The sequence below is a fragment of the Petaurus breviceps genome, unplaced genomic scaffold (assembly GCF_028583685.1).
Source record: "Petaurus breviceps papuanus isolate PSGF00001 unplaced genomic scaffold, PetGlider_PUasm1.0 91041, whole genome shotgun sequence".
In the NCBI taxonomy this organism is placed as follows: Eukaryota; Metazoa; Chordata; class Mammalia; order Diprotodontia; family Petauridae; genus Petaurus; species Petaurus breviceps.
In genome coordinates this window covers 11,905,295-11,921,311 of record NW_027187400.1, presented here as the reverse complement: position 1 = coordinate 11,921,311, position 16,017 = coordinate 11,905,295, and the positions used below count along the sequence as shown (strand labels likewise).

Here is a 16,017-nt window from a genome sequence, read left to right as displayed (position 1 = left end):
AAGAGTTACCAGTCATGACCCTGGCAGTCTTTCTAGATGGAGACCTCTCAACTCCTTCAAATACATTAATAGGACATCTGGGAGTATACGCCTGTGAATAGATCCACATACTGTGAAAGCTTAGAAGGTTCCTTAGAACCCAGAATGTTAGAACTTGGAGGGACCTTAGAACACAAAATGTCAGGGTTGGGAGGGCTCTTAGAACCCATAGGGACAGTCAGGCTCGGAGGGGTCTTAGATCAAAAATGTCAGAGCCACGAGGGACCTTAAAACAGTGAATGTCAGAACTGAGAGGGTCCTTAGAACACCCGATGTCAGGGCTGGGAGGGGTCTTAGGACACAATCTATCAGGGCCAGGAAGGCCCTTAGAACCCAGCATGTCAGAACTGGGAGGGAATTCTTTCATGCTACTTAGCAAAAAACTAAAGCCCAGAGAGAGGACCAAGCAGCGCAAAGCCACACTGCTTACTGGTAGCAGTCCTGTGCCTAGAACCCAGTCTAATACCCTCTCACTATGCCACAATACAAAAGGAATAGAGTTCTTCTTTGTGCCCTCCAAGGGAAGGAGTAGAACCAAGGAGAAGTCACAGAGCTAGATCTGGGCTCCTCCAAAAGGAGAACAATTGACCAATGAAAGTTCTGCAGAAATGGATCAGGCTGCTGTTACAGGTAGAGGGCTCTCTGTGATAGGGAGTAATGAGCCAGGGGCTGGATGCCCACTCCTGCTTCAGCTAGGAGTTCAGCTAGATAAACTCAAAGGCCCCTTTCCACCCAGTGATGCTCTCATTCCATGGGGGCTCCAAGTGGAAGGGATGCTGGCTGGAGGAGGCCTTGACTTAGAGACAGCAAGACTGGCCCTAAGCCCCACAGGCAAAGGCAATGCTGAGCTGGAGAGCAGGACCCCAAAGACACAAGGACCATTAGGATGGAGATGGAAATCAGGGAATTGGAACCCAGAACCCACCAGCCTGACATTGGCACAGCTCTGTGCTAGGACATGATCCACCTCCCCTGCAACAGGGGGATGGATGCTGCTGCCTCCTTCGAGTAGGACATGAGGACCCTGGTGATCTAGGCTGAGAACAGTATCAGAACAGGACATCTAGGATTCCCCCACCCCTCTAGAGCTCCCTAGAGATCCAAAAGACTGGTCACTCACCTGCATCTTCTCAATCATCTCAAACAAGTCTGAGTTCTGCAACAGAGAAAACAGGAGGAAGGGCAGGGTCAGGTCATAGAATTGCAGGTTCCCAGATCTAGAGCTAGCCAAGATCTCAGAGCCCACCTGCTCCAACCCTCACTTTACATGAGACCCAGGGAGATTGCCCAAGGTAACACACGAAGTGTAAAGGCTGATTAGAACCCAGGTCCCATGTCCAGATGCAATGCTTTTCCCCCTACAGCACAAAGGGAAGCTTGGTCCATGTCCCTCTGAACCCTTAGAGTCCCCCCTCCCCATCTAGTGACACCAGCCACAACAGCTGCCTGAAGCCCCAAGGTGACATGCTGAGATAGGCTACACCTCTCATTGGGACTTCTCTGCACATACCCCATAGCTGGGGAGGGCACAAAGAGCCAAGGGCCCAGGTCCTCTCTGTGCCAGCTTTGGAGTCAACTGAATCAGAATTAAATGGTTTAGAACTGGAAAGGCCCTTAGTGACCTTCCAGTCCCCTCATTTTATAGTCTGTGTTATAACAGACTATCAAGGTCCCTCCCAGCTCTGACATTTTCTAAGGGCCCTCCCAGCTCTGACATCCTGTGTTCTAAGGGCCCTCCCAGTTCTGATATTCTGTGTTCTAAGGACCCTCTCAACTCTGACATTTTATGTTCAAAGGACCCTCCAAGCTCTGACATTCTATGTTCTAAGGACCCTCCGACCTCTGCCATCCTGTGTTCTAAGGGCCCTCCCAGCTCTGACATCTTGTGTTCTAAGGGCCCTCCCACCTCTGACATCCTGGGTTCTAAGGGCCCTCCCAGCTCTGACATCCTGGGTTCTAAGATCTCTCCCAGCTCTGACATTCTATGTTCCTTATAAGTTCTGTTCTAGTCTTCTGTGTCCCAAGTTTTCTTAATGAAGAGAAAATTGAGACCTAGAGAAATTATGTGACTGGAATAAGGTCACAGGGAGATTAGCAGCAGATTTGGAACTGGACCCACATTCTCTGGTTCCAAATCCAGTTCTCTTTCCTACCATGCCTCAAGGAATCTCAGAGTTAGGAGGGACCTCGTAATCTACCTAGTCCAAATGCCTCACTTTCCAGAAATCAGATATAGACATAGGTCTTCTAACTCGAGAGCCTGGTTACTCCTGGTCTTGCCCACTGGGACCAGGCCACCAAGCCTAAGCCCTCTTCTAGAAAGGGTAGGTGGGCTCTCACCATCTCCTCACTTCTCTTGGGGTTGACATCCCTGTTGATCACTTCTATTCTATCCTTCTCAGTCCGAAATTAGGAGGAGAGACCCTACGCTAAATGAATCCCCTGTTTAAGGAGCCAGGGCCACATCCCCTCCATTCTAGCCCATCCCTAGCCCAACAAGAGTTCCCTAAATTCCCTAAATCTTCCCTCCCCCACAGAAGATCTGTGTTGAAAGGGCTAAACCCTGGCCCCAGACTTCTCATTCTAGTTGTCAATGATAAAACAGCACAGAAAAATGAATTTGGACTCAGAAGACATGCGTTTGAATCCTAAGTCCATCCCCTCATTAACTAGGCAACTTTGGACTGGTCCCTTCCTTTCCCTGGGCCTCAGTTTGCTTATCTGTAAAATGAAATGATATTCAAGGTCTCTTCCTTCTCTTAATATGATGGGGAGACAATAGCCCTAATGCCAGCAGCAACTGGAGACCATCTCCTGCTCACACCCAGGGCAGTGCCAAGCTGCTTTCAGAAAGAGGTCAAGAGTGTGCTGGACCCAGCAGGTGGACACAGAGGAGGAACCAGAAGTCCCTGATTCCATCCCTCCAAGGGGGTTTTGGTCCAATCTAGGGAACCGCAGGGACCAACCCCAGGTGTCCCCGTGGGGTACAGCTCTTCTAGTAAGGGCCCCATCTCCAAGTGAATCCTGAGACCTCAGTGCAAGTGACGGGAACACAGCAAAGTCTCTTATGAGAGCTACCCTCCCTGTGCTTCTCTATATGGAGAGAAGATGCTGAGGTTGACCACACCTAGCATCAATACCTGTTCTAGTTATCTCTTCCTTTTTCTCTCCTCTCTCCTCTCTCTCTCCCTCTTCCCTCCCTCTGTCTTTCACACACACACACACACACACACACACACACACGCACATACACACACACTATCTCTTTCACAAACAGACTCTCTCCTCTATCTCTTGCTTTCTTTCTCCTCTCTCTGTTTCTCTCTGTCTCTCTCCTCCCTCCCTCCCTTCTCTCTCCCCCCCAACACTCTCTCTCTCTCTCTCTCTCTCTCTCTCTCTCTCACACACACACACACACACACACACACACAACCTCTCTCCCTCTCTCTAAATGATAATCAAACCCTCTTTTCTCTGTTGCCCCCACGTTCCCTGAACCCCACCCTGATGAATGCTATAGTCACATACATGTGGCATTAAGCTCTGCCGCTTCCAGGCTGGGCTTTCAAGTTTGCCAGCTCCTGCCCCTACAGTGCCAATACTGAACATATCAAGGTTTCCTGAAGGGAAGGCAGTTCCAGCTGGCAGGGCCAGGAGAGCTTTCCAAGTTTTCCCAGACAAGTGCCCTAATCCTCTGCCAATGCCCAACCACTGCCCCTGTGCTCTGCTCTCCTTGGTGAAAGGGCAGCACATCCATACATGTACTTACACCCCAGCACAGGGGCACACTGACACATACAAGGATATATGAACACACAGAGAAACATGTGTATGTACACTCAGAAAAGGGCACCCTACACTCACGCACCTACCATTCCCCTGTCTAAATTTTCCATACATGAGCACATGCACTGAGACGATACAAAATCTAGATACAACCTTGCAGAAGTTTTTCCTTGTGGAAAAGCTTTGGGGACAAGAGGAGGAAGCCCATGAATGCTCCTAATTATGGCATCAGAAACAAGTGTCCCCTCCATATACACCCAATCACACAACACACACCAAGCACTGCATGTCAGAAGCACAACCCCACAGATGACAATTCCCATGTCTACAGTTCTTTTCGGGTATAAACAATATCTTCACAATAATCGTGGCGAGTAGGGAAGGCAAAGTCACACAACCTAGGGCCAACCAGTTGGGGGTCACAAAAGTGACAGGACTGATGGTCGCACATCCCACTGGAGTGTGCAGGACCCAGGCCACAGTGCCCCAGAGTGGAAAGGGCCCCAGGCTGGGAGGCAGGAGACTTGGGCCTAAACCTGGGCTCTGCCTCCACCTACCGTGTGATCCCCCCAGAGTCTGGCCCTCAGGGTCCTCACCTAAAGGGGTCCAAGGAGAAGACCCTTCTCACTTTTTACATACTATGTTCTGAGGGACCACCAAGCTCTGACATTTTATGGTTCTGTGAGTATTCAGTTCAATTTACAGTAACAGCTTCTAACACACACACACAGAGGCAGGCTCACAGTCACGCCAACACACAATGACAACACACCCTGGGAGAGTGTTACACACAGTGTCAGTGATTAAGTCAACCTAACCCCAGGAAGACAATTTCACAACTGGGGTGTAATCCACACACACTATACCAGGCAGTCCTGGCCACTCACACACAGATACACAAGCCCACCCAGAGGACTCCAAGTGTGTACCTGGGCCAGGGTCTCTCACTCACTCACGTCCAGTGACAGCATAACTCCCCCACCACAAAGCAGTTCTGGGGACAGATTCGGAGTACGAGTTACCCCTTCACTGAGCCTTGGGAGCCCACAGATGAAACCTCCGTGGCAGGGCACTGGGACGGAGGGGCGGACACACAAAACACACACACACACACACACCTCACGCGGCTCAGCCGGCCCCGGGTACCACCTCTTCCCGACTCCCACCCCACCCCATCCCGATTTCACCTTCGCCTCCCGCCAGCCCCAGGCCCCACTCACCTGCCAGGCGGCCCCGGTGGGCAGCGAGCCCCTCCGCGGGCGGGCGGGGGGCGCCGGGGGCCGCGGCTGCGCCATCCCGAGCCGGCCCCGGGCCCCCGCGGCCCCTCGCCTGCCCTGCGCCCGCGCCCCGGCCCCTGCTCTCGCCAACTCTCCCACGACCCCGGGCCCGGCAGCCCCGGCGCCCCAGCCCCGCTCGCTCCGGCCTCGGGCTCGGGCTCGGGCTCGGGCTCGGCAGTGGCGCTGGCTGGGGCTCGGCCGGGTCGGGAGGGGAATCGAGGGGGCGGGCCAGCAGGTACGGGCGGCGCGGGGCGGGGCGGGGGCAGGGGCGGGCAGAGGCAGCGTGAACCCGCCCCCGGCCCAGCCGGCCCTACCGCTCCTGGTCCCGCCTGGCTCCGACCGCCCACCCCGCCGCAGAGCAGCGGACGGCCGATCTCAAAGCACTTTTACCTAGCTGCTTCCCGAGTCTCTGGGAAGTAGGACATTCCGGCCTCCAAAACTTTGCCCCTTTCCTCTTAGAATCAGTGTATGTCAGGACTGGAAAAATCCGAGAGCACAGAAAGCCAGAGCTGAGAAGGTCTTGGAACACAACATAGGAGCTGGAAGGAACTTTAGAACTCAATGTCAGAGCCTGGAGTGCCCTTAGAACCCAGGATTTCAGAGCTGGGAGGGCCCTTAGAACACGGAATGTCAGAGCTGGGAGGGTCCTTAGAACCCAGGATGGCAGAACTGGGAGGGCCCTCAGAACACAGGATGTCAGAGCTGGGAGGGCCCTTAGAACCCAGGATGGCAGAACTAGGGCCCTTAGAACACAGGATATCAGAGCTAGGAGATCCCTTAGAATCCAGGATGGCAGAACTGGGAGGGATTTCAGAAGTTAAGACTGTTAGATTGGAAAGAGACCAGAGAAGAGGGAATTTTCCCACATGGTATATCAGAGCTGGGAGGGACATTAGAACAAAGTTTGAATCGTAGAACGATAGAGTTGCCCTTAGAGGGGAAGGAAGCCAGCACGCATTAAGCACCTACTATGTGCTGCACAGTGCTAAGTGATTTGCAAATGTCTCTTTTGATCCCCACACAATCCGGTAAAGCAGGTGCTATTATTCATCCCCATTTTGCAGTTGAAGAAACTAATGCAGACAGAGATTAAGTGACTTGCCCAGGGTCACACTACTAGCAAATGTGGGAGGTCACATTTGAACTCAAGTCTCCCTGATTCCAATTTACCACTGTAAACCCACTGTACCACCAGGTGTCTAAGAGATCACCTATTTCACACTCTGCCTTTTACATATTTGGAAACTGAGGCCCAGAGAGGGGAAAGGACTTGTCTAGCATCACACAGAAAGTCAGTGGCACCCGTCCTGTGGTCTTTCCATTACACTGTGCTGTATTCTCTCACTCATCCTCCCTTCTCCCTTGCAGAGCAGTTAACTGAGGCCCAAAGAGGGATTAAGGTCATGACTACTTCCCAGTTGCCAATGAGAGGAAGAAGAGAAAATAGGACCCTGATTGTCTCCCAAAGGAAGAGGGGGACACCCTCTCCCATTCACTTCTACCATAACAGCTTATGAGGAGGAGGGTTGTTGGAGAACCACAGTTTTGGAGATGGAAGGAACCTGAGAGGTTAGTTTGATCCTATTTTTCAGATCAGGAAACTGAGACCCAAAGAATCCCACAGGTGATAAATGGCAGTCAGAATTTGAACCCAAGTCCTTTGGTGTCAAATCCAGCACTCTCTTCACTGTACCACAGGCTTAGCAGCAGTCTCTCAGCTGGATTAGAATTGCCTTCCCTTCCTCTCCCTGATGGCTTGAGTCCTAGGAACCTTCTAACCCTCTGGCAACTGGTCAAGATGTGATGCTTTCAGTCGTCTATAACTACAGAGTTTTTCCTGGGCAGAGTCCCTGGAAAGGATGGGCAGAGAGTACAGAACTGGAAGAAAGCAGACCTGCTTCTTAAAGGCACTGAAAGTCCCTCCCAGCTGTCACATCCTGGGTTCTAAGGGCCATTGTGCTCTGATATTCTGTGTTCTAAGGTCCCTCCCAGCTCTGACATCCTGTGTTCTAAGGTCCCTCCCTGCTCTTATATTCTGTGTTCTATGCGACATTCTATGTCATTAAATGAGATAAGGTATATAATGTTCTTTATAAGCCTGTCATCTATTAAGATGGGGATGATGATTTTCTAGCAGTCTGTGTTCTGAGGCCCCATGCATTCTAGTATCTATAAGTCTAAATGGTGTTTGAAGATGATACCAATTCAGGAGACAGTCTTGCACATCCCTGGCCAAGTAAAGGTCTTGTTCAGAAGCAGAGGGACTTAGGATTCTCTCCAACCCCAAGAGACGCTGAAGAAGTGTCTAAGCATCCCTCACACTGCCAAAGAACCCTGAGGTTCTTCGGCTGTCCCAGAAGGCTGGGGCCAAGCCTGGCCTCCAGAGCTCCCAATGGCTGTCCTGAAGAACCTGTGGGAGCCCCCAGAGCTGCCAACGCTCCCTGCAGCCAGGCCCCTAGGGTGCCCAGCTGGCTTTGGCTCCAGCTTTGGGCCCAGGGAGCTGGAGGCAGCAGGAACTCCGGAGATGCATGTTCCAGCCATAGTCCCGGCTTTGGTTTTAATAATTAACAACAGCAAATATTGATTTACACAACTGGCTCCCTAGACCCAAGTGCTTCCGGGCACCTATTGAAATGCAGCCCTGAAAAAGCCCTGCATTCCCACACAGCTCTAAGGGGAGGGGAGGGCCATGCTAGCATAGGGATGTCTGAGCATCCGGCAAAAAGGGGCAGGTGTGGGGGAGGTGGGGGAGGAGGTGGGCGGGTTATGATTGTGTCATATGGATTAATAATAAGGATGGAAGCAAGCCCTGGTGGAGAGACACCAGAACAGAACCCAGGCCCTATGATCAGTTGAGTCAAGTCAATATTCATTTTTCTTGTTTTTGTTTTTAATTACCTGCCTTTTTTTAAAAAGTGGGCTTTTTGAAGTTCTTATCTCAACAAGGCTGGAATTGGCCACTTGCTGGCTGATCCCACTGCTGACTATCACGGGAGCTTTAACCTGCTCTATTTCAGATCTGGGCTGGTACAACCCCGCTTAGGGAGCCTGGTGGTCTTCCACTCATGGGGGTTCATAATATTAGTGCCAGACTTAATGTAGACACCCTTCTTGAGCCCTAATGCAGCTCAGAATTCCTGGGCACAAGCAATCCACCAGCTTCAGCAGCCCAAGAAGCAGGGATTACTGGACATCACTCCTGGTGAGCAATTATTAAATGCCTATTATGTTCTGGGTTAAGCATTGGGGATACAGAGATAGGCCCCCTCCAAAAAAACAAACCCACAGTGATTGGGAGGATTTGTGATGTGTGTGTGTGTACTTCTAGAAACCTGGCAGTTATATTTTCATTTCCTTCTTAGAGAAAGAACAGCAGGGCCAGGGGGGCAAAGCTGCCTGCCAAGGTCCAAGTCCCAGTCAAGTCAATGGCCTTGGCATTTTCCCTTGCTCTGGGTCCAATACGTGCTGCAAACACCTGGTGTTGTTCACCTGAACCTGCCCATGCTATGCAGAGCCCAGGGTCAGATGCCAGACTGGCAACTCAAGCGAAGTGGTTTTACATTTCAGTGATCAATGAACAGACTGGGCCCCCTTATCACATCCCCAGGGCTAACAAGGTGAAGAGAGAGCACTGGATCACATGCTTTGTACATAATCTCAGACTGGATGACCTGGCAGAGAGAGAATTCCTTCTCCAGGGCTCTCAAAACTCTCTCCCCATGGGAAGAACTGAGTTCCCATCCCTGGTACAGTGCTCCCACGTGGAGCTTGAGGAGTCTAGAGGAGTCCAATTAGAAAATGCTCCACGGCCTGACCTTGGGTGACTGGCAGGGAAAATGCACCTTGACTCCAACCTCTTAGATTCACTGAATGTCAGAGCTGGGAGGACCCTTAGAACACAGAATGACAGAGCTGGGAGGACCCTTAGAACAGAGAATGTCAGAGCTGGGAGGGGCCTTGGAACACAGAATGTCAAAGAGGACAGCAAGAAGCCAGGAATTTGCCTGAGCTCTCCCCAGTTTCCCTTGGAAAAAATGTTAAGCCAAGCTTCTAAAAAAATTCTGGAGCAACAGAATCCACAAAAAGATGGAGTAAAACAATTTTCCAGCCCAATATAACTTTGGACTTCAGGAAAGGCAGCCCATTGCAAGGGTGTCTAGGCAAGCCAGCAGGAGGCTCTTAGCCACAGCACAGATCAGCAACTGAGTTCAGCAGGCCAGTGGCACAGCAGACCAACTGTGAGGCCTCAAGTCTATTGCATTAGGCAAACTGCCAGCTCCAGAAGTCAGGGGACAACAGGTGTGACGAGGCTGGGCCACCCCAGCACAGTGGGCAAGTCATCAGTCCTAGAGGCCCCAGCACAGAAAGCCAGTGACCACACCTCTGAGCCCCTTGTACTGCAGGAACACAGCTCAACTTTTTAAAATGAGCAAAAAACAGAAAAGATCCCTGATCATGGAAAGCTACCATGGCAACGGGGAAAATCAAAACACAAACTCAGAAGGGGACAACAATGTCCAAATGCCCACATGTGAAGCCTCAAAGGGAAATATGAATTGCCCTTAAGTCCAAAAAGTCCTCTTGGAAGAACTCAAAAAGGTTTTTGAACATCATATAAGAGAGATAGAAGAAAAATTGGGGAAAAATGAGAGAATTATGAAAAAAGTTAAAGCTTGGGAAATGAAATACAAAAATTGACTGAAGAAAATAACTCCTTAAAAAACAGAATTGAGGGGTGGCCAGGTAGCACAGCAAGTAAGAGCACCAGCTCCAGTGTTGGGATGACCTGGAGATCGAATCCCAGGCTCAGACACTTAGCACCCACCCAGAAACACCTGGCTGTGTAACCTTGAGCAAGTTACTTAACCCCAATTGCTTAGGGGCGGACAGGTGGCTCAGCGAGTAAGAGCACTGGCTCCAGTGTCGGGATGACTTGGATCAAATCCGGGCTCAGATACTCAGCACCACACCCAGAAATAACTGGCCATGTAACCTTGAGCAAGTTACTTAACCCTGATTGCTTAACAAAAAAAAAAAGGCAGAATTGGAGGGCAGTTAGTTGGCATAGTGAATAGAGCACTAGCCCTGGAGTCAGGAGGTCCTGAGTTCAAAGCCAGCCTCAGACACTTGACATTCAACTAGCTATATGACCTTGGGCAAGTCACTTAATCCCAAGTGCCCTGTCTTCCCCCCTCCAAAAAAAAAAATAGAATTGGCCAAATGGGAAAAAAAATCCACTGATGAAAACTTCTCCTTTAAAAGTAGAATTGGCCAATGGAAAAGGAAGTACAAAAGCTAACTGAAGAAAACATTTTCTTAAAAACTAGGATAGGGCAAGTAGAAGTTAATGACTATGAGACATCAAAAGTTAGTCAAACAAAATCAAAAGAATGAAAAAACAGAAGAAAATGTAAAATACCTCATTGGAAAAACAAACTGGGCCAGAAAATAGATCCAGGAGAGATAATTTAAGAATTACTGTACTCCCTGAAAGCCATGATAAAAAAAAAGAGCCTTGACAGCATCTTTCTAGAAATTGTCAAAGAAAACTACCCTGATATCCTAGAACCAGAGGGTAAAATAGCCACTGAAAGACTCCACAAATTACCTCCAGAAAGAGATCCCGAAATGAAAGCTCCAAGGAATATTGTATCCAAATTCCAGTACTATCAAGTCAAGGAGAAAGTACTGCAAGCAGCCAGAAAGAAACAATTCAAATATCATGGAGCCAGTGTCAGGATTACACAAGATTTAGCAGCTTCTACATTAAAGGATAGGAAGGCCTGGAATATGATATTCTGGAAGGCAAAGGAGTTGGATTACAACCGAGAAAGAACTACCCAGAAAAATTGAGCATAATTTTTCAGGGAAAAGATGAAATTTCAGTGAAATAGGGGACTTTCAAGAAAAGACCAGAGCTGAATAGAAAATCTGATCTTCAAATACAAGACTCAAGAGAAGCATAAAAAGATAAATAGGAAAGAAAAAAACAACATGGTATTCAATAAGGTTAAGCTGTTTACATCCCTACATGGGAAGATGATACTTGTAACTCTTAAGAACTATATCCCTGGGGCAGCTAGGTGGTGCAGTGAATAGAGCACTGGACCTGGAGTCAGGAGGACCTGAGTTCAAATGCGAGCTCAGACACTTGACGCTTACTAGCTGTGTGACCTTAGCCAAGTCAATTAACCCCAATTGCCTTGCCTTCCCCTTTCCAAAAAAAAGAAAAAAAGAACTATATCACTGTTAGGGCAGTTAGAAAAGGGTGTGGGTATAAGTTGACTTTGATGTGGTGATAAAATTAAGGAGTAAAAAAAGGATTGTACTGAGAGAAGAGGAAAGAGGGAGCCAGAATGGGATAAATTCTATCACATAAAGAGGCATGAAAGACCTACTACAGTAGAGGGAAAGAAGAGAGTAAGTGAGCCTTGTTTGAACCTTACTGAATTTGGCTCAAAGAGGGAATAATATAGACTCAGTTGGATAAAGAAAACTATCTTACCCTATAGGGAAGTAGGAGAGGAAGAAGAAAAGAAAAAGGTTTGGGGCTGATAGAAGGTAGGGCATATTGAGGTCGAAAGTAGAATACTGGTGAGGAGGAGGAGGGAGAAAGGAGAGAGAGAGAGAAAAGTATAAAGGGGGGGATGGGATGGAGAGAAATACAAAGTAATCATAACTATGAATGAGAATGGGATGAACCCTCCCATAAAATGGAAGCAGATAGCAGAGCAGATTAAAAACCAGAATCCTACAACATGCTGCTTAAAGAAACACATTTGGGGCAGCTAGGTGGTACAGTGAATAGAGCACTGGCCCTGGAGTCAGGAGGACCTGAGTTCAAATCCGGCCTCAGATACTTGACACACTTACTAGCTGTGTGACTTTGGGCAAGTCACTTAACCTCAACTGCCCTCCAAAAAGCAAAAAAAAAAAAAGAAAGAAAAGAAAAGAAACACATTTGAAGCAGAGATACATGCAGAGTAAAGGTAAAAGACTGGAGCAGAAAATATTATGCTTTGACTGAAGTAAAAAAAAAAAAGCAAGCAGGGGTAGTGATCCTGATCCCAGACAAAGTAAAAGCAAAAATAGATATGATTAAAAGAGATAAGGAAGGAAAGTACATCTTGCTAAAAGGTACCATAGACAATGAAGCAATGTCAATACTAAACATATATGCACCAAGTGGTGTAGCATTCTTAGAGTTACAGGAAGAAATAGACAGCAAACTATACTAGTGGGGGGATCTCAATCTTCCTCTCTCAGAACTAGATAAAACTAGCCACAAAATACACAGAAAGAAGTTAAGGAGGTGAATAAAATTTTAGAAAAGTTAGATGATAGACCTCTGGAGAAAACTGAATGGGGATAGAATGGAATAAACCTTTTTCTCAGCAGTATATGGCACCCACACAAAAACTGACCATATATTAGGGTAGAAAAACCTCAATCAAATGCAGAAAGGCAGAAACATCAAATGGATCTTTTCCAGATCATGATGAAATAAAAATTACATGTAATAAAGGGCCACAGAAAGATAGATTAAAAATTATTTGGAAACTAAATAATCTAATCCTAAAGAATGATTAGGTAAAACAACAAATCATAGAAACAATCAATAATTTCATCAAAGAGAATGACAATAATGAGAAACATACCAAAATTTATGGGATGGAGCCAAAGCAGTACTTAGGGGAAATTTTATATCTCTGAATGCTTACATGAATAAAATAGAGAAAGAACAGATGAATAAATCGGGCATGCAATTTAAAAAGCTAGAAAAAAGAGCAAATTAAAAATTCCCAATTAAATACCAAATTAGAAATTCGAAGCTCAAGGGATAGAGTAATGAAACTGAAAGTAAGAGGCAGGTAGGTAGCACAGTGAATGGAGCAAAAAAAAAAAAATAATAAATAAAACTAAGGGCTGGTTTTATGAAAAAAAAAACAGTAAAATAGATAAACCTTTGTTTAATTTTATTTGAAAAAAACCAAATTGCCAGTTTCAAAAATGAAAACAGTGAATTCACCACCATTGAAGAGGAAATTACAGCAATAATTAGGAGCTATTTTGCTCAATTGTATGCCAATAAATCTGACAATCTAAGTGAAATGGATAAATATTTACAAAACCATAAATTGCCCAAATTAACAGAAGAGGAATAAAATACTTAACCCTATTTTAGAAGAAGAAATTGAACAAACCACTAATGAACTCCCTAAGAAAAAATCTCCAGGGCCAGATGAATTTACAAGTGAATTCTACCAAACACTTATAGAATGATTAATTCCAACAATATATAGCCTATTTGGAAAAATAGGTGAAGAAGAATCCTACCAAATTCCTTTTATGAGACAAATATGGTGCTGATACCTAAACCAGGAAGAGCCAAAACAAAGAAAATTATAGACTAATTTCCCTAACGAATATTGATGCATTTTTGATAAAGACCTAATTTCTCAAACATATAGAGAGTTGAATCAAATTTATAAGAATACAAGTCATTCCCCAATTGATAAATGGTCAAAGGTATGAATAGGCTCTTTTCAGATGAAGAAATTAAAGCTATCTAAAGTCATATGAAAAAATGCTCTAAATCATTATTGATTAAAGAAATGCAACTTAAACAACTCTGAGGTACCAATTTACACATATCAGATTGGCTAATTTGACAGAAAAGGAAAATGATAAATGTTGGAGAGAGTGGGGAAAATTGGGACACTAATGCATTGTGGGTGAAGTTGTGGACTGAGCCAACCATTCTGGAAAGTAATTTGGAACTATGTTCAAAGGTCTATAAAACTATGCATAACCTTTGATCCAGCAATATAACACTACTAGGTCTGTATCCCAAAGAGATCCCAAAGAGAGAGAGAGAGAGAGAGAGAGAGAGAAAAGGACCTACAAGTACAAAAATATTTGCAATAGCTCTTTTTGTGGTGGCAAAGATTTGGAAATTGAGGGGATGCCCATCAATTGGAGAATGGTTGACCACGTTGTAGTATGCGAATATAATGGAATGATATTGTTCCATAAGAAATGATGAGGAGCTGGATTTCAGAAAAACCTAGAAAGACTTACATAAATTGATGCTGAGTGAAATGGGAAGAATCAGGAGAACATTTTACACAGTAATAGTAACATTGCGCAACGATCAACTAAGACTCACTTCGCTCTTCACAGCAATACAATGATCCAAGACAATTCCAAAAGACTCATGATGGAAAGTGCTATTTACATCCAGAGGAAGAACTATGGAGTCTGAATGCAGATCGAAGCCTACTATTTTAACTTTTTTGTTGTTTTTTCCCTTGTGACTTTTCCCTTTTGTTCTGTTTCTTCTTTTACAACATGATTAATGTGAAAATATGCTTCCATGATTGCACATGTATAATCTATATCAGATTGCTTGCTATCTTGGAGAGGGGGGAAAGAAGGGAGGAAGGGAGAATATTTTGGAAGTCAAAATCTTATAAAAATGTATGCTGAAAACTATCTTTACATTTAATTGGAAAAAATAACATACTATTTCCAAAAATATATATTCTTTAAAATAAAACTTTAGTTGATATTTAAAAACAGACAAACAAAAAATAATACAGAATGTCAGAACTGGGAGGGGCCTTAGGACACCGGAAATCAGAGGTGGAAGAGGTCCTAGCAAAAGGAGAAGGGTATAAGTATTTACTTATACCTACTATGTGCCAGGCACTGTGCCAAACATATTTTTTATAAATATTATCTCCTTTGATTTTCAAAACCCTGCAAGGCAGGTGTCATTATGAACTCCATATTACAGTTAAGGAAACTGAGGCAAACAGAGGTTAAATAGTTTGCTCAAAGTAACACAGCTAGGAAATATCTGAGGCTGGATTTGAACTCAGGTCTTCATGACTCCAAGCCGAGCACTCCAATCATTGCACCACCTCTCCACTGTACCACACTGTCAAGAACCAGGAGACTAGTGACAGTGAATGATGATGATGGTGATAATGATGATGAAGATACTATAATAGCTGCTCCCTCTTCTATAACACATAAGGGATAAAAAAAATCACTTTCCTCATAACAACCTGGGAAAGTAGAAAATACAAATATTATTTCCCCCATTTTAAAGATAAGGAAACTGAGACTCAGAGAAGTCCTAGGGTCATTGAACTAGAGCCAGTCAGAACTTCAGAGTTCATACAGCTCAATCCCATAATTGTCAGTTTACAGATAAGGAAACTGACATTCAGAGAGAAGTCATTTGTCCAACATTGCTAGTAAGTGACAGTCAGGATTCAAACCCAGATTCTCCTGACTCTAATGATTTGTCACTAAACTCATCCCCTGGGGTTGTAAAAAACCCATGTCAAGCTCATTGGATCATTGCTCACCTCATTTTATCCCTCCACACCCCCCCCCTGCCCAGTCTCCTCACTGAAAGGTTTCCTGAGATGGAGAGGAGAGGTCACCTTACCTTGGGATAGAGGGAAGCTGTGTGGGGAGGAGCAGAGTCCACTCGGGGCAGGTCTAATGCATGAGGGAAGGGCTGGCTCTGCCCATCACTCCTCCTGTAAGAGAAAGAAAACAAGAGGTCAGAATAAGCCCCAAGAAGAGAAGACTGAAAGGAATATTCAGAAAATCAGAAAATCAAAAATCAGAAGAGCTAACACCTATACAGTGTAACACAATACAGTATAAAATCAGAAGAGCTAACACCTATACAGTGTAACACTGCACAGTATAAAATCAGAAGAGCTAACACCTATACACCTATATGGTGTAACACTGTACAGTATAAAATCAGAAGAGCTAACACCTATACGGTGTAACACAATACAGTATAAAATCAGAAGAGCTAACACCTATATGGTGTAACACAATACAGTATAAAATCAGAAGAGCTAACACCTATACGGTGTAACACAGT

At 45.7% G+C, this 16,017-nt stretch overlaps 1 protein-coding gene across 1 annotated transcript in view; it reads right to left on the bottom strand.

Annotated features, from left to right (window-relative positions):
* Positions 1–16,017, bottom strand: part of RAP1GAP (RAP1 GTPase activating protein) — a 97,103-nt gene that overhangs the window by 32,458 nt on the left and 48,628 nt on the right. Inside the window, exon 3 of the mRNA XM_069079240.1 lies at positions 15,565–15,658. Coding sequence (XP_068935341.1) covers positions 15,565–15,658 — 94 coding nt within the window. The remainder of the gene's footprint in view (positions 1–15,564; positions 15,659–16,017) is intronic.